At 37.1% G+C, this 24,272-nt stretch overlaps 2 protein-coding genes across 16 annotated transcripts in view; one reads left to right on the top strand and one right to left on the bottom strand.

Annotated features, from left to right (window-relative positions):
* mcf2l2 (MCF.2 cell line derived transforming sequence-like 2) overlaps nucleotides 1-24,272 on the bottom strand; it is a 79,722-nt gene that overhangs the window by 9,924 nt on the left and 45,526 nt on the right. For 10 of the 15 annotated variants that reach the window (XR_009273360.1, XM_058791202.1, XM_058791200.1 and 7 more), the window contains 13 exons: nucleotides 13,478-13,544; nucleotides 12,118-12,233; nucleotides 10,903-10,972; nucleotides 9,821-9,913; nucleotides 8,352-8,444; nucleotides 8,033-8,158; nucleotides 7,677-7,898; nucleotides 7,072-7,164; nucleotides 6,695-6,773; nucleotides 6,239-6,293; nucleotides 5,096-5,193; nucleotides 3,287-3,382; nucleotides 2,393-2,476 (listed from right to left, as the gene is read on the bottom strand). Coding sequence is in view for 14 of the 15 variants with exons in the window: in XM_058791202.1 (XP_058647185.1) it covers nucleotides 2,393-2,476; nucleotides 3,287-3,382; nucleotides 5,096-5,193; nucleotides 6,239-6,293; nucleotides 6,695-6,773; nucleotides 7,072-7,164; nucleotides 7,677-7,898; nucleotides 8,033-8,158; nucleotides 8,352-8,444; nucleotides 9,821-9,913; nucleotides 10,903-10,972; nucleotides 12,118-12,233; nucleotides 13,478-13,544 (1,292 nt within the window). In the remaining variant the exon portion in view is untranslated. The remainder of the gene's footprint in view (nucleotides 1-2,392; nucleotides 2,477-3,286; nucleotides 3,383-5,095; nucleotides 5,194-6,238; nucleotides 6,294-6,694; nucleotides 6,774-7,071; nucleotides 7,165-7,676; nucleotides 7,899-8,032; nucleotides 8,159-8,351; nucleotides 8,445-9,820; nucleotides 9,914-10,902; nucleotides 10,973-12,117; nucleotides 12,234-13,477; nucleotides 13,545-24,272) is intronic. The other 5 variants (XM_058791210.1, XM_058791212.1, XM_058791201.1 and 2 more) reach the window with 4 other exon arrangements.
* Nucleotides 19,492-23,053, top strand: b3gnt5a (UDP-GlcNAc:betaGal beta-1,3-N-acetylglucosaminyltransferase 5a). Its single transcript, XM_058791215.1, has 2 exons — nucleotides 19,492-19,599; nucleotides 21,565-23,053. Exon 2 carries the CDS (start codon nucleotides 21,810-21,812, stop codon nucleotides 22,947-22,949), a length of 1,140 nt encoding a protein of 379 aa, XP_058647198.1. The 5' UTR covers nucleotides 19,492-19,599; nucleotides 21,565-21,809; the 3' UTR covers nucleotides 22,950-23,053.

The raw sequence follows: 24,272 nt of genomic DNA on the forward strand, positions 1-24,272 counted from the left end.
CCACCCCGACCTCCTGTGGAGCAGGACATTCAGTAACGGTACACTGTTAAAAAATAATAATAATAATAAAAAATATTGAGCAAACATTTAAGGCAACCAGCTTCAGCAGAACTTTTTGCTGTATAAACTTAAATCAACAAGTTGAGAAAACTCAAAAATCTGCTGAAGCTGGTTGCCTTCAACTTTTAAGTTTGCTCAACTTTTTTTTTTTTTTTTTTTTAGTGTAGTATCGATAAGAGTTGAACAATGACTATATTTGGAGTGACAGGTGGCTACTTTGAATGCTCGCAGTTTCTCTACTTGTTTAAGGTTTGGGGTCGGTACGATTTATTATTTAAAAAGAAATGAATACTTTAATTCAACAAGCATGCATTAAAGGGGTCATATAATGGTACATGCACTTTTACAAGTTGATTGTACTGAAATGTGTGTTAGCAGTGCCTGTACACAACCATCATAAAATGATAAAAATCCATCCAGTGTTTTTTTTTTATCTCCTTATTTGTTTTACCCTGTCTCAAATCAAGCCGTTCGACCGTGTGACGCCACACGGTCAGACGCCCCTCCCACGATGGTTGATTGACAGCAGTGTTTCAACACAGACCCGCCCTTGCTCGTGAGCGAGCTGTCAATCATAGTCCGCGCGTCATTGTTGATATACGCTGGAGCTGTCTATGAGCAGAATGGCGTCTAAGCGATTGTGGTGTTCTGTTCTCGGGTGCAATAATGAACACAGCAGTCATTTTGATGTTCCTAAGTCCGAACCGCTGAAGACACAGTGGCTGAGTTTTGCTTTTGAAGGGAATATTCCCCACGAGCAACGTCAATGTTTTCATGTTTGCGCGAATCATTTTCACCAGACTGCTTTATAAATGAAGGTCAGTATAAAGCTGGTTTTGTTAAGAAGCTGCTCCTGAAAAAGAATCGGTACCAACTATTCGTGTTCCTGCTGAACCTCCAGAAGAAGTGAGTGTAACGTTTAATTAACCTTTATATTAATCTTTATATTAATCTTTGCAAATCGCTAGCACGCTTCACGATGTATGTGGCTAATGTTTACATTCAGGGTACATGCATGTTTTCTATTTACGACATTCTCAATATAATTAATAATCCCACGTTTATAATGAACAAAACGTTATGGTTATTGTGTTATTACAAACTGTGTACGCAGGTATTAAAGTTAACATGATAACACTACACTAAGCTTACTTTTGTAGATGGTTTATAACAGTGTCTGTGAAGAAGTAATGTAAAAAATTTAAATAAATAAAAAACAGTTATAACTGCATGAAAATTAATGGTAACACAATACCTGCAAAATACTGTTTACATCCTGCAAATGCATATGATCCAAGACTATAAATACTCTAATTGATGTTTTTCAATATTATGCCAGAATAAGTTATGTTATCTGATCACATATTTACTTTTGTATAGGCAAGCACATCTGAAGAATCAAAAACACCCCACAGAACAGAGGGGCGGGGCGAGCAAAGCTCATTAGCATTTAAAAACACACGCACTAAAACGGTGTGCTGAAAACAGAGCTGTTTTTGAGCAGGTAAAATGAGTGTTTTCTTTCAATACTAATGAGAATTTTTAATTAAAGTATATTACAAACTTTCAATTTAGACCCTAAAGAATCATATTAGCTTGTACAAAAATGGCATTATATGACCCCTTTAAACTAATGAAAAGTGACAGTAAAAGCATAATGTTACAAAAGATTTCTATTTTAAATAAATGTTGCTCTTTTAAACTTTCTATTCATCAAAGAATCCTGAAAAAATGTATTACAGTTTCCACAATAACATTAAGCATAACTATTTAATATGCCGCACAAAGTCAGCATATTAAAATGATTTCTAAAGGATTGTATGACACTGAGGAGTGGAGTAATGATGCTGAAAAATATATTAAAATAAAAAAAGTTATTTTTACAATACTGTAAAATTGACTTGGTGAGCATAAGGGACTTCTTTCAAAATCTTTGTTACTGTATTATATGCTGTATTATTGTATATATGAATAAAACATCAATACTGACAATAAAAAAGAGAAGATTACTCTTAAACTACTAATCTTAATTGATTCATTTTATTTAAAATTGAGGTGGGGGGATAAAATGTCACCTGAACTGGTATCAAATACTTTTTGGTCATTTTGTTATTATGACCACAGAATAGGTTTTATCAAAGAGATTTAAAGCGGCATGCTAACAAAGCAGCAAGCAAACTATAATACGCAAACATTGCACGCTACTATTATAATGGGAGTGCTCTACGTTGTTGTGTCACTTGTAGGGGTTTTATGTCTTCTGACCCCGCTAAAACAATTTAGAAACATGCTTAGAGGTGATCCTGCACCAAATTAAAACCACAAGCAGTACCTTTATTGCGCGGTGCAGAGGCGGAGCTGACAGTCGAGGCTAAAGAAAAGCGGCGTGTGGCCTCTGTCTCCTTAGGTGTGGGTTCTAAAGTGAAAGGCAGGGATGGGTTAGTAGTTAGTCTGGTTAATATGAAAACAAGATGAAGTGGCCAGATGAGAGACAGAAGGTTGATTGCGAAAACCTATTTGAGGTGAACTGAATTTAACTTTGTTTAGCAATCAGTATTGTCTCTAATTGCTTATTAATTGCTAATAGATAGATAGATAGATATATGACAGACGGCTAGACAGATAGATAGATAAATAGATAGACAGATAGATGACAGACGGCTAGACAGAGATAGACAGACAGCTAGACAGACAGACAGACAGACAGATAGATAGATAGATAGATAGATAGATAGATAGATAGATAGATAGATAGATAGATAGATAGATAGATGCCAAAACACTGAAACACATTTGTAAGCTTCACTTTGGCCTTTAGGCAATTCAAGTCAATGGCACCTATGAATCGGGTGAACATCCTACTCGAAAATGCCATTACTGTTTTGAAAATGTTGGTAGAATAGTGTAAGCTCAGTGTAACACTACACTATGATGTTTGCTTGAGCTTGAAGTGTCTCAGTTCTTGTGTTGTCTTCAGTGGAGGCTGACCTGCTTTACACACAATTCAGATTCCTCTGAGAATTCAAATATTCTGCGATGGCAAAGCTCTTGAGGGTCCCACGTTTCTTTCAGAAGTCACTCACGTCGGAAAAAAGGCTCAAGTGATCTCGGAGACGACTGACAGAGTGATGACAATGAATTTTTAACAACAGGGACAACAGGCACACACCAGGATGAGATGATGGATGAGTCTGAATAGAGACGAGCCATGATGCTGTGCTGTTACCTGCAGGGAGAGACCTGCGGTTTGACAGGCCCTGTAAGGTGAAGCGCTTTCTAGCGAGAGCAGATCGCTCCGAGCCGAGGCTGGCGGAAGCGTCAGCTAGAAGAGGAGAGGAGCACAGGGCTGCGGTTAAAGCAGCAGGTAGAAAATGGTGGAGGGTGAGGTGAACAGCAGGGAAAAGGATCTGTCATGAAAAATAATCGTTTTGTCTGTGACGGAGTGGCCCATATATGCTGTTTATGTTGTATTAACCCCTTCAGGTGATATTGGGTGTTATGTTGCACCTTTTATCCAGCTATTAGACCATCTTGGAAACAAAACAAGATTCAGGATTTCATTCTACATGTATAAGTCATGTCATACTGTATACAAACCTACAGCAGAAGACACATAATTGACATATTCAAAAATAAAAGTTCCTGGAGGTTTGATTGAACGATAAAACTGGGCTCAAAAAATAAGTAAAGACATTTATTATGCTACAAAGTTTTTTATTATTATTATTATTATTATTATTATTATTATTATTATAAATACTGTTCTTTTGAACTTTCTGCTCACCAAAGAATCATAAAAATAAAAAATAATAATAATAATATATATGTATATATATATAATGGTTTCTGCAAAATGTTAAGCAGCACAACTGTTTGCTTGATAAAAATAGGGACATTGATAATAATAATAAACATGTCTTGAGCAGCAAATCAGCACATTAGAATGATTTCTAAAGAATCATGTGACAGTGAAGACTAGAGTAATGACACTGAAAATTCAGTGTTGGCATGACAGAAATAAATTATATTTTAAAATGTATTAATATAGAAAACAGTTATTTTAAATTGTAATATTTCACAATTTGCCATTTTAATGCATTTTGATCAAATAAATGCAGTATTGGTGAGCTTAAAACACATTTTTCAAGAGCATTTAAAAAAAATTACACTTTTAAAAACCTTTATATTTTGATTTTAAGGATTAATAGCAAATAAATAGTACGCTACTTTATCTAAAAGTACAATTATCCTAAAACATATTTAAGTAAATAAATATCTCATGTTCATTTCATTTGTGTGATTAAATCGTACAATATCTGCATTACATTTATGCTCTCTATATATTGCAGTGGCAGCGGCCTTTGAAAAAATCATCAATCTATACCATAATGGATGTATCAGAGGCATCAAGGACTAAGGTGAGACATGTTTAGAAGTGTAAAACATCTCCAGCTCAGGTCAGAGACTCATAATCCTCTGCCTCCAGGCTGGGTTTGTCAGGGGCGCTGGGTCAGCACAGAGAGGACTTCTATCCTCAGAGGAACTAAACACCTGTCACAATCCTTTACTCACTCAGAATCTGCAACCTGACAGGACAGCAAGACCAAACAGAGCGATATTTACCCCAAACCACCTCCACAAGAGCAGTCCAGGTCAGACCGACCGACAGACACAGCAGAGGACTCAATAAGTTCGTTCAGCATTATAACGGAGCTACATTTCAAAAATACCTTGCCAAGGGGAATAGAGCTTTGAAGTGCTTACCAGTAACCAATTACCCGTTGGCAATTTTACAGCCATTACAGCAGAGATTAGAGATAATGGCCCAATCAAGGAAAATGCACTAAATGGTTAAAAATTAAGTAGGAGAGAAGAAGACCGACAACACCCTGTGATAAATAACCTTTCACTACAAATGAGTAGTGAACATTATAGTCCTTGTTGACCGCTGCAGGCTCTGAAGGGTAAATACTTCTGCTTGTTTGGTTGGTTAGAGAAACGGTAGGCTTTATGAGAGATTTATAAGGGCTCTCACCTCGTTTCTGACGCAGATTTGGGCCTGCATCGCTCCGCCTGTAGCCTGTTTCGGGACTGGAAGAGTCAGACTGCCTGAGAGCTGTTTTGCGCATATTTCTGTCAATAAAAGCAAAGTCAGCAGAACACAACGGTAAAAAAACAGATGCAAATGTCACAAGAATAAGCGTATGCATGCTTACGGTGGCCCCATGCAGAAAGAGAGCACAAGCAATTTTCAATCAAAGTATTTCACCAAAAAGTTGCATTTAAAACTATATATGCATATGTTCACAAGTTTGGGTTCAGTAAGTTTTTTTTAAATGAATACTTTTATTCAGCAAGGATTTATTCAACTGATCAAAAGTTATGAATAATAAATACTTCTCTTCTGAACTTTCTATTCATCAATGAATCCACAAAACATGAAGCAGCACAATTGTTTTCAATACTGATAAGAAGAAATGCTTCTTGAGCAGCAAATCAGCATATCAGAATGACCTTCAAGTGACCTTGAAGACTGGAGAAATGATGCTGAAAATTCAGCTTTGCCATCACATGAATATATTATAACATGTATTAAAAGAAGAAAAAACTTTTGATGTTTGGTTGACAAGAACACTGACTGCATTTAAATACACAAGAATATTTCAATATTAATAAGGATTTAGTCATAATCTTACATTATATCAAGTAAATGGATTAGCCAAATTTCCATTAAACAATATTGTAGTTTGTAGAAATCTAAATAAGACAGATGTGCTTAGTACAGCATTAATCGGAAGTGTGAGTCACAAACACTCCATTATATCGACCATAAGTAAATATTCATATGTTCGCATGAACAAACAGAGTAATTTGGTTTGTTATTAGATGCAGACAGCTGTGAAAATAAAGCTACCGAAAAGAGACATTTTTGGAGCGAAGAGGAGATAAAACTACAGTATTATAGCAAAACGATATGCTGTTTAAAATATACAATTATTTATTAAAACTTTCTGGGTGTCAAACTTTAATGTGAAGAACTACACCCATAGTTACTCAACTACTATGGTTACTCAACACTTATGTGTAAATATAAGGGAAGTTGACTTTATAGTACATCCACTAAACACCACATTGGGGCCAGTTAGATAAAAGCAAATAAAAACAGCTATAAAAATACCTCATAGGAGCATGGTAGATGTTCTCTGTAATCTTCTGATGGAGTTGACTTGCTTCTATGCCATGTGAGAGAGAGCGGGAGAGAAGAGGTCACACAGAGGTTATTCAATGTTCACACAGCACACAAAACACCTCCAGGATTCGTTTGGTCTTTGATGTTGATTTCAGTGCCTTTACTAATCAACCATGAAAGCTAAAAACTTGAGATAACATCATGTCATCTCCATCCCATAGACCCACATCACAGCCCAATTCTCTCTTTAGGTGTTTCGAAGCTCTGTGTAAATATGTTTATGCAAAAACAGTTAGTTGTTTCAGTCTGTCATTGTGAATTCACGATTAATTTTGGCTGTACGTGGCAGATGAATCATGTTTTCTCCAGGGTAGTTTGTAACAAGTTTTTTAGTAGACTGAGTTTGCGTGAAGGGAGAGTTTAAGGAGGTTTGCTCAGAAGTACCTCGGCAGGCTTCCAGCTGGCTTGTTAAGACTTTGCGGATCTCTGACACCCACGTGTTCTTCACTTCCATAGACGGGGCCTGACAGAAAATTTAGGACACGTTATAACAATGGGAACCTTTCTGCTGTGGGACAACAGTTCCCTCTCATGGTCAACAGATGGAACAACACGGTGCTTTCAGAAAATACAATAGATTAGATGAAATGATAAAGGCTGACAGGGCACTTCTAAAACACACAGGAATTTTCACAACAGCATACAATATGACAATAGCCTCACATTTGGTCAAAAGAAACATTTTTATATGTTTGGACACAACTTTGTATACTCAAAATTATTTATGCTGTTAATAAAACACAATTTTTTGTGTCCTGTACCTGAACGATGTAAACTTCCTCTCTGCCATTGTACCAGATTTCAAACTTCTTGATGTCTCCCTTTACATTTTCTGTGATTCCCACCGAGCTCATCTGAGAGAAAAAACAAACCGCTGATCAGTTTCTCAATTTAACAAATGTAATTCCTGTTGAAAAAAACCTCAAAAGCTCAAACCAGCTACCAAGCTTCAAAACATGCCTAACTAGCTTATGTTGTTTTTTTTCCAACAGGGATATGATCTAAAATGTATTTATTTTTAGCTTGCCCCAAATATAATTCACTATTCATCATTTTGATACATTGATAATGATGATTTAGAATAGATGAATAAAATTTTTGCTCTACAGGTAAGTCCTGCAGGTAAGTAAATGCAAACAAGGCCACTCTACAGGGAATTGTTTTTTTAATTCATGTCAAATGTCACTATCAAGGTGTCAAATATTTGCTCTGAAAATAAATGAGAACTTAGAGCAAATAGGAAGTTGCCACGTTGTTCAAGGACAAAATATGTCTTCAGTGTAAGATATGAAACTCATTCTGTATATTAACCATGTTAACCATTTCATTACTTCCATGCATAAATCTCTGATGGTGTCGGTCCCACCTTTAATGAGTGTTTGAAACTGTAGGAGGGGGATTTCTCATGGCCATCAGATGTCTCCTCGCGTTTCTTGCAGAACAAAAGCATTTTGTGGTAGAGGAAGAGGTGTCTCTGCATGGGTTTGAAGCGTGCCAAGTCCTTCACTTTACTGTGACCTTTTTTATGGTCTGTCCAAACATTAAACGACCCCTGCATAAGCAGTTTTCCCAAATCATTCAGATTGCCCTGTAATCACATATAAGACTTAAATTAGCACACACACAAAAGCAGGTGCACAACATGCAAAATACTGACCTTTAAATACCGTATCTGTTCAACATGCAAACTATTGTGATATGCATAATGAGATGTGCAGAAACCTCAAAACCAGTAATGGCGATCTGATGCATGGAGTCATTGACTGATTTGATGATATCCAGCATTGTGGCCAGAGCTTCCTCCAGTTCTGCGGTGCCCTCTGAGTTCTTACTGCACTTCAGCATCTCCTGTAAAATGAGTGGATCGAGAAATGTGTGTGAAAAAGCGATGTCTTACTTTACATGTAGAATGGGTGAAATTTAAGGGTTAGTTTATTAGCGTAATTTAAAATCAATAAAAAGTCAACTGAGAGATCTCCACCTTGATATACAAACAAACAAACATATGCAACAAACTGGAAAAAGATGAGGAAGGACTTACCTTTAACATCAGTTGGTACTTGGTGATTCTTTGCACAGGCTTCAGCAGATACGCATCTAATGAAAGCTTGTGGTCCAATCTTTTCTGACACTCCTACATCCAAAAATCATTAACGATTCTTTTAACATTTGAAAGGTAGCTAGTTTTCTACTACTATAGAAGGGACTATTGATTAGTTAAAAAAAAAAAAAAAAAGGTTTGGGGTCAATAAATAATTTTTTAAAGGGGTCATCGGATGCCCATTTTCCACAAGTTAATATGATTCTTTAGGGTCTTAATGAAAAGTCTATAACATACTTTGGTTAAAATTTCTCAATGGTAGTATAAAAAACATCTATTTTCCCCTGTCAAAATCAGCTCTGTTTTCAGCAAGCCGCTTTTTAGTCCATGTTGCTTTAAATGCTAATGAGCTCTGCTGACCCCGCCCCTCTCTTCCCTGGAGTGACGAGCAGACTTTAAACTTCAGCCACGAAACTGGCTAACTAGAACATTATTAAGAAAGGCGATTTGCAAAGATTCATAAAAAAACGTTATACTTCATGTTCTTCTGTACATGAAGCTGGATCACAAATGATTTGCGTGAACATAGACGCATTTAGGCAGATCGGGGATCGGCGCATTCACTTAAAAACGAAAGCAACGTTAATCCTCTGCGTCTTCAGTGGCTCAGATGTCGGGAGTAAATGACGACTGCTATATTCATTATTACATCCAACAACTAAACACCTCAATCACTTAATCAGAGACATCTTGTCTTCCCCTGCACCGGAGTCGACAAAATGGTGGACAGCTCACAGCTCACTCAGGGCGGGTCTAAGGTTAGACGGCCCTGTCAATCAACTATCGTGGGAGTGGCCTGTACAGAACCACATCATTCTGACAGGAATCTCAGAACAGCCTGATTTGAGAAAGGGGATTTTAAAATAGGGATTCAAAAAAAAAAACACTGGGTGGATTTTTATCATTATAGGATGGATGTGTACACACACTTCCAACACACATTTATGTTCAAACAACTTGTAAATTGAATTTTGCATCCGATGACCCCTTTAAAAGAAAATGTATTTTATTTAGAAAGGACTGATTAAAAGTGACGATATATATAGAATCCTGAAAAAAAAATTATCACTGTTTTCCACAAACATATTACACAGCACAACTGTCTCCATCACTGACAATATTAACAATTGTTTCTTGATCAGCAAATCAGGATATCAGAATGAACCTGCAATACTAAAGACTAGAGCAGTGATGCTGAAAATTCAGCTTTGCATCAGAGGAATAAATTACATTTTAAAATAGATTTAAATAGTAAACAGTTATTTCAAATTCTAATAATATTTCACATTATTACTGTATTGTTGATTACATAAATGTAGCCTTGGTATACAAAAACATTAGGAAATCTTACTGACCCCAAACTTTTGAATAGTATACTGTGTATATAGGTGTGTTTATATAAGCCTCACCTGAAAGAACATACTGTCCCCACACTGCCGCCATAAAGCCTCCGATCGTGGCTTATTCTGACAATATTTCTCATAAATCTGTAACTCTTCCTTCTGTAAGACAGCAGATGGAGACAAGCCTTAGAATCCCATTTCACATACTGTAGTTGTACTGTATTTCAAGTTTAACAAAAATTACATGTTTAGGGCTCAATGAAATGTTTTATTTTTTACAACCTTATGTTTTATTGTCACCAAATTTTGTGTTTTAGCATTTCTAATTATTTGAAAGCATAAAAACAAGTTTCATTTATTCTTACAATAGCCTTATGATTTTTTTTCATTCAGAAATTCTTTGTGTATTTACATTTTTTAAGGCATAAAGCATTAATTTAATTTATCTTTTAATTAATGAAAATTAAACAAATTTTATTTTGTGGAAAATAAAGGAAATTTAATATTACAATTAAAACATTGAAGAAATATTGTATGATTATTCCTTAAAAATAAGGTTTTAATAATTTTAATACTAGTAGTAGTAGCCTATTATGTACATTCTACTGAACAACAGTAATGTAATTCTGCCCCGTCTTCAAGTTAAACCGAACTTTTATTTTGACGGGTTGCCGTGAATACCTTTACATTTCTGTGTGTATATGATATGAGGCTAGTTTTATTCAAATGAAATGGTCAAATGCTCATGAAGCGACTCTCAGAGCAGTTCTGGAGATGTTGTTCATGTACTTATGTCCTCATTAGTGAGACAGCAGACGTTAATATCACCGGTAGTGTGAGTAGTAAACAAAACCACGCGTCTGCGCCATTAATTAACACAGAGACACACAGAATTCATATTTAAATAGTAATGACATGCCGTCGTGTAAATAAGATAAATAACATAAGGCTATTTAGTTTGTTTAATAAAAGAACAAGGTATAGATCTGTTCTATAGGAAAGGCAACGTTAAATGACTTCTGTTGTGATCTGGCGCTATAGAGAAAATAAAATTAACTTGACCTTCAAGGGGGTCAACCTTCAATTAGGTCCCCCTAATAAAATGGCAGGGGAAACACTGCAGAGCACATCAGCATAATGTCACTCACCCGCTTCAAAAAACATGTTCCTACTAACTCCGGCTTTTCCGCAGAGTTTTCTAGCTCTTTGAGAAAAGTCCTGTCAAAATATAATGGAACAAATAAGTATAAAAACAAATAAATGACTGAAGGTAATGAGAGGACAAAAGGCAGGGAAAAGCAGTCCACACTACTCTTTTCCAGGACCAGTGGACCATATTATAATATTTTAAGCCTAATTTTTGGTCACCATTCACTTTCATTATATGGAAAAGCATAGCATTAACATTCTTCTAAACTTCTCCTTTTATTTTGCATGAAATAAAAATCATGCAAGGAATGACACAAGGGTGAATAAATGATGAAAAATTTTCATTTTTGTGAGAACTATCCCTCTGCTCTCCTTTCACTGAATCATTACATGATTATTTCTAAGAAAAGCCTGTTCATATTTCATCTCTGTCAAACAAATCAATACAGAATATCCAATATCAACAACAAACACAAAAGCCTTTGAGGACTCACGCTTTTCATTACTGACATGATGACATGTTTCAGTGATTGTAAAAGCACAAAAACAAGGCTACAGCTGGGAATGATGGGCAATGATAAGCGGCTGTTTATCTGCACTCGATTGACGCGGTAGAAACAGGTGCTGAGGAAAGACATATGGAGAGACACACAAACCCACTATGGGGGTTGTTATAGTCATAATCCTTGACTTTGCTGTAACTCGACGCCAGGTGGGAGACAATGAACTCTACAACAATAATCAGAAGCATGAGGCCAGCCGAACAACGGGCCAGCCAACCCCTATGGATTTTTAGTGACAATCTAATATCACAAGCCACAAAACCCACCACACCCCCCGTTCCCGGCACACTATTGTTTGTCTCTGACTCACTGTACAAAAAAAACCCTTTCGGAATAAGATGATTTGGGTGTGAAGTTTCCTCTATAAGGAAGCATTGGAAAAGAAACTAACCTAACCAGTTGTCCTAAGAGCCTCGTCAGGAATGTGGGGTCACGTTGGGGGAGGGTCTGGCTAATACTGGACATGGGAACAGTCCCTTCTGGAAAATCCAGCTTGAGCTGCTAGCGGGTTTTGAAACATGGCAGCTGGTTTCTACGTAGCTGGTGCAAACTTGTCATAGGTGGTCTACCTTAGTTCTGAGCAGCTAGAAACTGCCTATAATGTCCTTAAATTGGAAATTACGACATGTGTCAGAAAATCAGTCTCCTTACTTCTGGTGAAATTCATAGATTTCAGTCAGATTTCCGAAGAGTACTTCCTTCTTGTTTTCCAAAGATGGTGGGATCAAATAGATCAGCTCGGGGTCATCCAGTGCAGCGGCATAACCCTGCACAAAAATAAACACGACAAACAAAACCACAGTCAGATATTTCAACACTGCACCACAGATATTTAACTGATACAATTGATGCACTTGTTTCGACATACATTTTCATTACATGAACAACTGAACTTCAGCAAATACTTATTAATCTCACAAATCACAGACTAGGACCGACTGCTACAACATTTTAATGTTTTAAAAATGTAATTTATTCCTATGATGCAAAACTGAATTTTCAGCATCCATTACTCTATTTTTTCGCGTCACATGATTCTTCAGAAATCATTCTAATATGCTGATTTTCTGCTCAAGAGACATTCTTATTAATGTTGAAAACAATTGTGCTGCTTCACATTTTCGTGGAAACTGTGGTGCATTCTTTTTCCATGATTCTCAGATGAACAACGACAACAACAACAAAAATCAAAAGAAAATCATTTGACTATACTGTCAATGATCAATTTAATGCATCATTGCTAAATAAAAGGGTCCATTTCTCTAAAAAAAATCTTACTGACACCAAAATTTTCAACAGTACATTAATTTACAATGTGTGCCAGCCAAATTGCAACCACAGTTGCCAAGTCCGCGTATTATACGCGACTTTGGGCTTCTTTTTTTGTAAAGTTGCGAGGGAAAATCCCTGGTCGCGGGTTGCGGTTTTTTGGGTTTATTTAAAAAAATATGGTTGCTTGTTAGGGAAATCTGACAAGAAACTTTTTTTCTTTTTCCCCCCCCCCTGCCGTATTCTCCAATGCATTGATTGACATTCTGTCTGCTCGCAGTTAATAGCCAACCAGTGCAATAATATAAGTGCTGTAGTGTAATGTGCCATGTGTTCCGCCCCCTCATTGGAGAAAAATCACATTCAAAAAGAAGGCGCGTGCCGCTGTAATCCAAGCGCTGATAGAAGGAGACGTAGAGTGGGATGACTTTCTTTTAGCCTAATTTTTACAATGTTTTTGTAATATATTAATTATCACGGGCTGTAATAAAAAAAACAAGTAGTCATATCCTAATACTGAGTAAATGCATTTGGTTCTAATAGCCTGGTATGGCAAGATGTCTTAAAATGTATTTCTTGTTTTAACATTTAAACTTAGACCACATTAATAGATTACCTTTTGACAAAAAAATATTGGGCTTGTTTTTGAAGCTGCAGTTGCTTATTTGTCAAATAAGCTTGTTGCTTATTTGGTAACTGTGATTGCAACATTTCCTGTTTCTTTCATTTCAGACACGTGTACCTCTATGATGCTCTGCAGCTCTTCCACGTACAGCCTCTCCGTCTCAATCAATTCATTCATTATGTGGCTGTTGAGAAAGGGCAAAAGAAAAAAGCTTTCAGTATTTTGGCAAACAAAAGTCAGAACTTTGGTGTGATGAGATGAGATACACTTTGTCGCTTAGAGGATTAGAACGTTCAGTGCATCACGTGATCAACTGCTGAATTCAAATCTGCTTTCGCGAATTCTCGCTTTGGTTGGCGCAGAGCCAGATCGGACGCGCTGAGCGCTTGTCATATTATCACAGATATTCGGTGTTTTCAACCATGTAATGCTTATTTTAGTTTTCAGACATTTAAATACACATAAGTACTAGATAAACCAAACATTTATAGTTTGTAAAATACACGCGGATGTTTATGGAAACAGCAATAATGATCGTTACAAATATAATCTTGACGACATGTTTTATTGATATCATATACAGATTGTGTAGGTAACTATAAAGTTTACTCTGCTCTTCTCCCAGTTTACCGGAGACTTTAACGTGTTTCGGGAGGAGAGGATGAATTTACTTATTGTATTCAGCGAACTAACATGGCGGCGCCCATTACCCAACTAACACGGTCATTATAAAAGTGTTAAACACTGTACCAAATACATTTACTTGCACATATTTCAGAATCGGAATATCAGATATTTCATAATAACATAATATATGTTTGTGAATATTACTAATAAAAAAAGTAAAAACGATCCATGTGTTTTTGTTTGTTTGTTTGTTTTTTATTTTTTGTTTGTTTTACTACAACAGAACTACAACAAAGAAAAATATACAATTATATCAAGACATCCAAAAAAATAAATAAAAAATAAATAAATAAACGTGGGTTTACAGCCTACATTACAGAAAACGATCCATGCGTGGCTGCGGTGCGTCACATGACAAGCATGACGAGTCGCCATGGAAACAATAAGGCTAAACATGTAAGGGATAATCAACGGCTAGCTGTGCATTAAACGATTTGAATGCACGACGTGGAGGCGAAGAACCGCCCGACGCGCAGCAAGGTGAATCAATGAAGCTACCCGTTGATTATCCCATTTATACCATGGTCATTTGCCAGCATTCACATATTAAAGATGTTAATAATATTTGCGCTTCAATATTTGACAGGAACGATAAAAATGATGTAAAAATAGCGTTAAAAATAACCGATAAAAATGACGGTTATTTTTGTCTGTATTACTATTTAACTGTAACTGTATGTTACTATGGTTACCAATGTTTATAGGAAGCACATTAATATACTCACAACCGGCGCAACGTCATAGAATGTCTCTGAACAGGTTCACGCCCACTTTTGGGGGGAAAACAAACCGCCATACGCACTACCGGCACATCCGGGAACTTAACTGTCAATTTCGTCACCGCCCCTTTTTGGGGGAAAACAAACTAGACTTCCCATAGGCTCCAATACAAAATAGCGGCAAAAAGCAACGTCCGTACACAGCCGACAGACGTGAATAACTTAAGAAATCACTAGGATTAATCATGTCAAGTAATTATGTCCACCCTGCCTGCCATAGAGCGTGAAAGATACATCCACAAACTTAATTTGGTCAATTTAAAAACTCATTCTCCCAGCGTCAAATTGGTGTAACAACCCCACCCAGTGGCCAGAGGTGTCTTACCGGACATTTACTCGTACCTAATCTAATCACCAGGTAAGCCAGTGAATGATTTTACTTCGTTTGAAAGTAAACATCTTTAAATGTATATATTATGTCCTTATATTTAGAGTACCGAGTGCACTTTTCTGTCCAGCCATACAACTAGCCTGGCTTAGCTTTCGATAGCATCATCCGTAATTCATGATATTTCCATAACAGCAAGATATGGATGATGATGGCAGGTAGCCTGGGCTAAATTTGGGTTTTTACAAACATTATTGGTGCACCCAACCACACAACAACTCTTTGGCATGTTGTAAGGTTAGTTCACTTCCTCGATCCGATGCTGTATGGCGGTTTGTTTTCCCCTAAAAGTTGGCGTGAACCTGTTCAGAGACATTCTATGACGTCGTGCCAGTTGTGAGTATACAGCATCGGATCGAGGAAGTGGACTAACCTTACAACATGCCAAAGAGTTGTTGTGTGGTTGGGTGCACCAATAATGTTTGTAAAAACCCAAATTTTGCCCAGGCTACCTGCCATCATCATCCATATCTTGCTGTTATGGAAATATCATGAATTACGGATGATGCTATCGAAAGCTAAGCCAGGCTAACGTTAGTTGTATGGCTGGACAGAAAAGTGCACTCGGTACTCTAAATATAAGGACATAATATATACATTTAAAGATGTTTACTTTCAAATACGAAGTAAAATCATTCACTGGCTTACCTGGTGATTAGATTAGGTACGAGTAAATGTCCGGTAAGACACCTCTGGCCACTGGGTGGGGTTGTTACACCAATTTGACGCTGGGATAATGAGTTTTTAAATTGACCAAATTAAGTTTGTGGATGTATCTTTCACGCTCTATGGCAGGCAGGGTGGACATATAATTACTTGACATGTTTAATCTGAGTGATTTCTTAAGTTATTCACGCCTGCCGGCTGTGTACGGACGTTGCTTTTTGCCGCTATTTTGTATTGAAGTCTATGGGAAGTCTAGTTTATTTTCCCCCAAAAAGGGGCGGTGACGAAATTGACAGTTATGTTCCCGGATGTGCCGTTAGTACGTATTGTGGCTGCGGTGCGTCACATGACAAGCATGACGAGTCGCCATGGAAACAATAAGGCTAAACATGTAAGGGATAATCAATGGCTAACTGTGCATTAAACGATTTGAATGCACGACGTGGAGGCGAAGAACCGCCCGACGCGCAGCAAAGTGAATCAATGAAGCTACCCGTTGATTATCCCATTTATACCATGGTCATTTGCCAGCATTCACATATTAAAGATGTTAATAATATTTGCGCTTCAATATTTGACAGGAACGATAAAAATGACGTAAAAATAGCGTTAAAAATAACCGATAAAAATGACGGTTATTTTTGTCTGTATTACTATTTAACTGTAACTGTATGTTACTATGGTTACCCATGTTTATAGGAAGCACATTAATATACTCACAACCGGTATAGCGTCATAGAATGTCTCTGAACAGGTTCACGCCCACTTTTGGGGGGAAAACAAACCGCCATACGCACTACCGGCACATCCGGGAACTTAACTGTCAATTTCGTTACCGCCCCTTTTTGGAGGAAAAAACTAGACTTCCATAGGCTTCAATACAAAATAGCGGCAAAAGCAACGTCCGTACACAGCCGACAGGCGTGAATAACTTAAGAAATCACTAGGATTAATCATGTCAAGTAATTATGTCCACCCTGCCTGCCATAGGCGTGAAAGATACATCCACAAACTTAATTTGGTCAATTTAAAACTCATTATCCCAGCGTCAAATTGGTGTAACAACCCACCCAGTGGCCAGAGGTGTCTTACGGACATTTACTCGTACCTAATCTAATCACCAGGTAAGCCAGTGAATGATTTTACTTCGTTTGAAAGTAAACATCTTTAAATGTATATATTATGTCCTTATATTTAGAGTACCGAGTGCACTTTTCTGTCCAGCCATACAACTAGCCTGGCTTAGCTTTCGATAGCATCATCCGTAATTCATGATATTTCCATAACAGCAGATATGGATGATGATGGCAGGTAACCTGGGCAAAATTTGGGTTTTACAAACATTATTGGTGCAACCACACAACAACTCTTTGGCATGTTGTAAGGTTAGTTCACTTCCTCGATCCGATGCTGTATGGCGGTTTGTTTTCCCCTAAAAGTTGGCGTGAACCTGTTCAGAGACATTCTATGACGTCGCGCCGGTTGTGAGTATACAGCATCGGATCGAGGAAGTGGACTAACCTTACAACATGCCAAAGAGTTGTTGTGTGGTTGGGTGCACCAATAATGTTTGTAAAAACCCAAATTTTGCCCAGGCTACCTGCCATCATCATCCATATCTTGCTGTTATGGAAATATCATGAATTACGGATGATGCTATCAAAAGCTAAGCCAGGCTAACGTTAGTTGTATGGCTGGACAGAAAAGTGCACTCGGTACTCTAAATATAAGGACATAATATATACATTTAAAGATGTTTACTTTCAAATACGAAGTAAAATCATTCACTGGTTTACCTGGTGATTAGATTAGGTACGAGTAAATGTCCGGTAAGACACCTCTGGCCACTGGGTGGGGTTGTTACACCAATTTGACGCTGGGATAATGAGTTTTTAAATTGACCAAATTAAGTTTGTGGATGTATCTTTCACGCTCTATGGCAGGCAGGGTGGACATATAATTACTTGACATGTTTAATCTGAGTGATTTCTTAAGTTATTCACGCCTGCCGGCTGTGTACGGACGTTGCTTTTTGCCGCTATTTTGTATTGAAGCCTATGGGAAGTCTAGTTTATTTTCCCCCAAAAAGGGGCGGTTGACAAAATTGACAGTTACGTTCCCGGATGTGCCGGTAGTGCGTATAGAAGAACATGATTAAACTGTCCTGGAAGTTCAACGAATTTAATCAACACCTGCCAGCCAATCAGAATCGAGTATTCAGACAGACCATGGCATAATCTAAAATAACCGTCGCCTAAAAAAACTCCCCCTGGGGTCTCAGTATATCTTAAACTCACATGTGAAAGGGTAAAGACTGAAGCTTCAGTATGAACCACAGACTGTATGGTATGAACATGACTCTCATAGCCATTCAACTATATAGCAGAAGGTAACATTTGTAAAATATTTTAACTGTTTGGCATTTTTGCAAATTTGGAGCACTGAAACATCTCTTCCATCTTTATTTGAACCTCTTAACTCTAGCTCTCTCTATTCTAATTATATTCTTAAAAAAAAAAAAAAAAAACTAACACTAGCTTTTCTAATCTTTTTGTATTCTATCTATATGTTTTCTTTTTATTTATTATACGATTAACAAAATCAAAAAAGGCCTCTAACACTAGCTTGCGCTATTCTTTTTCTATTCTATCTGTTTTATTTTTATTTATTATATAATTTAATAAAACAAACCTTGCTATGTGTACTGCATTAAGCTAACTGAGACTTGTTATAGCACTTGAATATCATTGCTCTTTTGTTGATTTTGATTACTTCCATTGTCCTAATTTGTAAGTCGCTTTGGATAAAAGTTTCTGTTAAATGTAAATAAATGTAAATGAAACATCATCTGGAAATAACAAACAAAAGGGCAGCTCAGTTTTCACTTCTGTCTCAGTTACTAGTCTTAAAGGGATACTCCACCCCAAAATTAAAATTGTGTCATTAATCACTTATCCCCATGTCGTTCCAAACCCATAAAAGCTAGGTTTGTCTTCGGAACACAATTTAAGGTGATGCAGAGGAGACGTTACGGTGCCTAATTGTTGAATAAAGTCGTTATTTTTGTTTTATTTTCTTACAAAAAGTATTCTCGTCGCTTCATAACATTACGATTGAACCACTGATGGCAGATGGAGTATTCTGACGATGTCTTTCATACTTTTCTGGACCTTGCAGTGTAATTTACTTGGCAGTCAATGGAACAGTCACAAGCCTCCTGGTTTTCATCTAAAATATCTTAAATTGTGTTCCGAAGACGAACAAAGCTTTTATGGTAAGTGGGTAAGTGATTAATGACACAATTTTCCTTTTGGGGTGGAGTAACCCTTTAAACATTTTGTTCTTTCTATAACATCTCAAATGACCCTTCAGAAATTGCATCTTATTTGGTCTTATCCACTTCTCTAACACAGATGAATTGCATTTATTGTGCTGAGGTGTAGCCTGCTTATGTGAATCAGATGACCCAAATTCCACCATTCTGTCAGAGAAGTCTCTCTTTTCACAGCTTGTTCGTATGATAACGTTGGCCAATGTTTAAAAAGAGGCATGTACTTTTACCCCCTCCCCACCCATCAGGAAACACTCCCATTCAAATACAAGCTCCACCAGCAGCTACACACTACTGCTTTCAGTACAGCTGCCACAATACAGCTGAGGTCCAGGGCTTAAAAACAAATACTTTTGCACATTTACTACATCATGGATGGGCCTCAATGGTAAGTCATATGTTTTTGGCTAAACAGAGTTTCTGTGTGGAGATCTTTCTGAAAAAGAGGCAAGAAATTTAACTTTTGGAAGCCAAGTACAAAATGTCTTTCCACTGGTATGTCGAGCCTTAGAGACCTCATGCTAAATTTACACTGTTACAGTGGAGTATGAGTATTGAATGTGATTTTTCGGGGGAGAAAAAAGAATGATAACACTAAGACTTTTTTCCGATGAAATCAGTCTGTTCTTTTAAACATGCTGTCAGTGTCATATGATTGACTGTGCTTTTAAAATATGAACTGGAGTGTTTTTCATAGGAGTCACTTAGAGAGTGTTTTATGACATTTAAAATGCAAATGAAATATACACACAGCTGAGAATAGTTATTGATAACATGTCGAAAGAGACAGATTGTGATCACTGCGATATAGTGGGAGAAACTGTTAGCTAAGGTGATGTATTATATTAAACAGGTCATAAAGATTAAATTGACTTTTTAAAGGCATGTCAGCACGAAACAATGTTGAAAGTGACTGCTGAATAAATTCACATGTGAAAATGAAAATAAAGTGATGGTTAGAATAAAGAAACCAGTTTCACTGGTAAAGCTACATTAAAAATCTACATTAACAATCTTTTTACATATAACTTTATTTGTAATACATAATGAAATATACATATTTCATTCTCAGGCAAGTTTTGATCAAAATGACTAACAATGGGATGGACGGTCATGCAGATTAATGTGAAACTAATAATTGCACCAAGCGGCTGGTATGAGCAGGTGATCCAGTTTGTCAGATGATCCCTTCTGCTCCTGGCACTCAGCTGTTTAGGGTGTGGGATATTATGACATGCATTGTTGTTGTGTTGCGCCTTTTGAGTAGATTTGCTGCTGTAATGATCTTTTTGCGGTCGTGAATGTTTTGTACTGCACTCAGCACATCAGCGTGTTCAGTGGTTTAAATCCTTTTATTCAGTGTAGCGCTGAGTCGACGATTGCTTTCATTCACAAGATCGATTCGCCGAGTCTCCCCACATGGTCAAGGTTTTCAATGAGCTCTCGCAACAAATGATGCAAACAGGCAGCATTTGTTAAAGAGGAATGTTGTTTTGAAAGCAAATGGCTTATATGTGACTGATATGAAATTTTTGTTGAGAAATTAAAACTTCTGTTAAGCAAGGATGTATTAAATTGATCAAAAGTGACAGTAAAGTCTTCAAATGATTTCTAGTTCAAATAAACACAGTTCTTTTGAATTTTCTATTCAGCAAAATATCCTGAAAAAAGGATTGAGAATATCAGAAATTATTTCTGAAGGATCAAGTGACACTGAAGACTGTTGGCTGCTGAAAATTCAGCTTTGCCATCACAGGAATCTAATATATATATATATATAAGAAAACAGTTATTTTAAATTGTAATATTATTTTAGTTTATATTTTATGTTTTTACTGTATTTTTGATCAAATACAAGCAGCCCTGGTTAGCATCTAAGAAGCTTCTTTCACAAAAAAAAATCTTGTAAATACACACACACACACACACACACGTTTGTTTTTGTGAAAAGTGGGGACATTCCATAGGCGTAATGGTTTTTATACTGTATAAAATGTATATGCTATTGCCCTACACCAACCCTACCCCTAAGAAACTTTGTGCATTTTTACTTTCTCAAAAAAACTCACTCTGTATGATTTATAAGCGTTTTGAAAAATGGGGACATGGGGTTATGTCCTCATAAGTCACCTTCTCCTTGTAATACCTATGTCATACCCATGTCATTATACAAATTTATGTCCTCATTTGTCACAAAAAAACGCGCGCACACACACACACACACACACACACACACAGACACAATGTTTAGAGTTTAAATATATAATATATACATTACATTTTTATCATTATTTTTAGTTTTAAATTGTTGCAATCCCTGTTTTTAAATAAAAATTGTCTTCTTTCTTTACAGAACACAAATGCAGTGTTAATGCCATACAGTGGATTTTCTTGACCGACTGACGTTTTGTGTAAAGTGTAAGAAAAAGGACACAAAAAGGCAGAAAATGTTTTGGGTTTCCAGCACATCTGCACTGAGATGACTACAATGGAACTCAGGCAAACCCAGTCCTGGAAAATCATCGAGAGCAGTACATCTGGATTGCATTACTGGACTTGACAAGAGAGAGGGGTTGAGCGCGTGCGCAGCTAAGCAAAATGTTCATGAATTGCAGAAGGGTGAGAAAATGGCATTTTCTACAGCTTGTCTCCATGTGCTGTGTCATGTCAGTCCTTATGGTTTGCTGGGACCACGTAGATCACAGCGTCGTGAGCCACATGAAGTCATACTCCTACCGCTACTTAATCAACAGCTACGATTTCATCAACAAAAGCCTCAACGTCAGCCCAAAGGAAGCCGCCAGATTTGGTAGCTTCCCTTATTTGCTAAACAACAAGGATGTTTGTAAAGACAAAGACGTGCTGCTTCTCCTCTTCGTGAAGTCCTCCCCTGGAAACTTCAGAAGACGACAGGCCATTCGCTCCACTTGGGGCAATGAGTCCTACATAAGCCACGAGCTGGGCGTTATCGTAAAAGTAGTGTTTGCTATGGGAGTTCACCCTGTGGTGCCCTTTGATAGCTCACTGCAGAGTAAATTGCACAAGGAGCACATGAACCACGGTGACCTGGTTCAGCAGGACTTCCTTGACACATTCCACAACCTCACTGTGAAACTGCTGCTTCAGTTCCGCTGGACGCATGAAAACTGTGCCCATGCCCGCTTCCTCATGACTGCGGACGACGACGTCTTCATCCATTTGCCCAACCTGGTGCACTACCTTCAGGACCTCAGAAGACAGAACGTGCGCAACCTTTGGGTCGGCCACGTTCACAGGGGGGCGCCTCCCGTTCGCCGCAGGGACAGTAAATACTACATGCCCTTCGACATGTACCAGTGGTCTTCCTACCCAGATTACACCGCCGGGGCGGGGTACGTGGTCTCTGGCGACGTGGCAGCCAAAATCTATCAGGCCACACTGTCTCTGAACGCTTCTATGTATATCGATGACGTCTTCATGGGTATCTGTGCCATTGCAGCGGGTGTCTCGCCTCAGGAACACATTTATTTCTCGGGTGAGGGGAAGACGCCCTATCACCCGTGCATCTATGAAAAAATGATCACCTCTCATGGACACGAGGACGATATTAGGTATCTGTGGAAGGTTGCGACCGCCCCGCAGGTAAAAAGTATTTCGTCTGGACTGGTTGGGAAACTATATTGTACGGCTATGAAAATGACACTGCTTTGTAAGCCGTACTTTACAAACACGTATTCATGCATGGCAGCTTTTACATGACGCACTATGAAGTCCGAGCAGTATTTCATTTTTTTGTTTATTTTTGCTTTAAATGTTAAATATTTTGTCAGTTCCCAATAAAGTTCAAAGCTGTGCGCCCTATGCATTTGTTTCGCACTTTTCTTTTTCTTTTAATTTATTTATAATAAAAAATTACTGAGTAAACATAAAATACAAATGATAAAGGGATTCTGAAAATATTAAGACTTTTCCACCACCGACCTTACTACCATAATTTACTCTGTATTGCAATACAAATAATGGTATATTATTTAAAAAGAATTTATATGTCATTGTAGAAACAAATTGTGTCATATTAATATTGTATGATTACAGTTATGAAAAATATTAAGAATTATCATGAACTGAGGCTGAGAATTAAAAAACTAAAAAAGGATAAGGAGAAAATGAATAATAGCATTTAATTAATACTTAATACTAGTAAAACTAATATTAAAAGCAATATTAACATTTAATTAATTCATTAATTTTTTTTTGTCATCATGAACATACTGCCCACTTGGCAAAAAAAAAAAAAAACATTTACGGCCCTAATAACAGCCATCATTTTAGCATATTCTTAGTTCAGTTCCTATGTATTAAGAGTGTATTTAGCTGCTAGGAAAGTATATGTTTCACGGTGGCATGCTATTAGAGAGAGTGTCTTAACTTTCTTTCATGTTGCAAATGTCATATGCTTCTGCTTAAAGCTTTAAAACATTTTAATGAACTGATGGTGCTATTTGTGAAGGAAGATTTTAACAAGTTACATTTTGCTAAAATAAATCAAATCCTATTGAGATTTATTGCATTGTGACATTATTACCATGACAACTAACCCTCAATCTCATCAACCAAATACAAACAATATTATTCTTCATACTGTAATGTGAAATTACTGTATTACAGAATATAATAAGAATCACCACTGAGAATAATTAGAATAAGAATGAAGCTTTAGAATGAGAAAACACTGCCAAAAATGTACATTGCCATAAGTGTTTTTATTTACCACTATCATTCTGAATTAAAATCAATTATAAGTGTTAGTTCCATCATTTTTAAAGCAGTTTGACTCTTTCTTTGACTCCTCTTGACTCCTAGCATATTCTTACGCTAGGCCTACATCATCTACTGGAACGTCACTCTCTCATGTACACGTGACAGTTAGCGGAAACTAGAGATTACAGTTTATAAAGTTTAAAATATGGATATTTTTCTTACACATACGCATCAATTCACTTCAGAAGGCCTTTATTAACCCCCAGATCCGTGTGGAGCAATTTTTATGATGGATGGATGCACTTTTTTGGACTATTGAAT

This window comes from Onychostoma macrolepis, chromosome 11 (genome assembly GCF_012432095.1).
Source record: "Onychostoma macrolepis isolate SWU-2019 chromosome 11, ASM1243209v1, whole genome shotgun sequence".
Taxonomy (NCBI): Eukaryota; Metazoa; Chordata; class Actinopteri; order Cypriniformes; family Cyprinidae; genus Onychostoma; species Onychostoma macrolepis.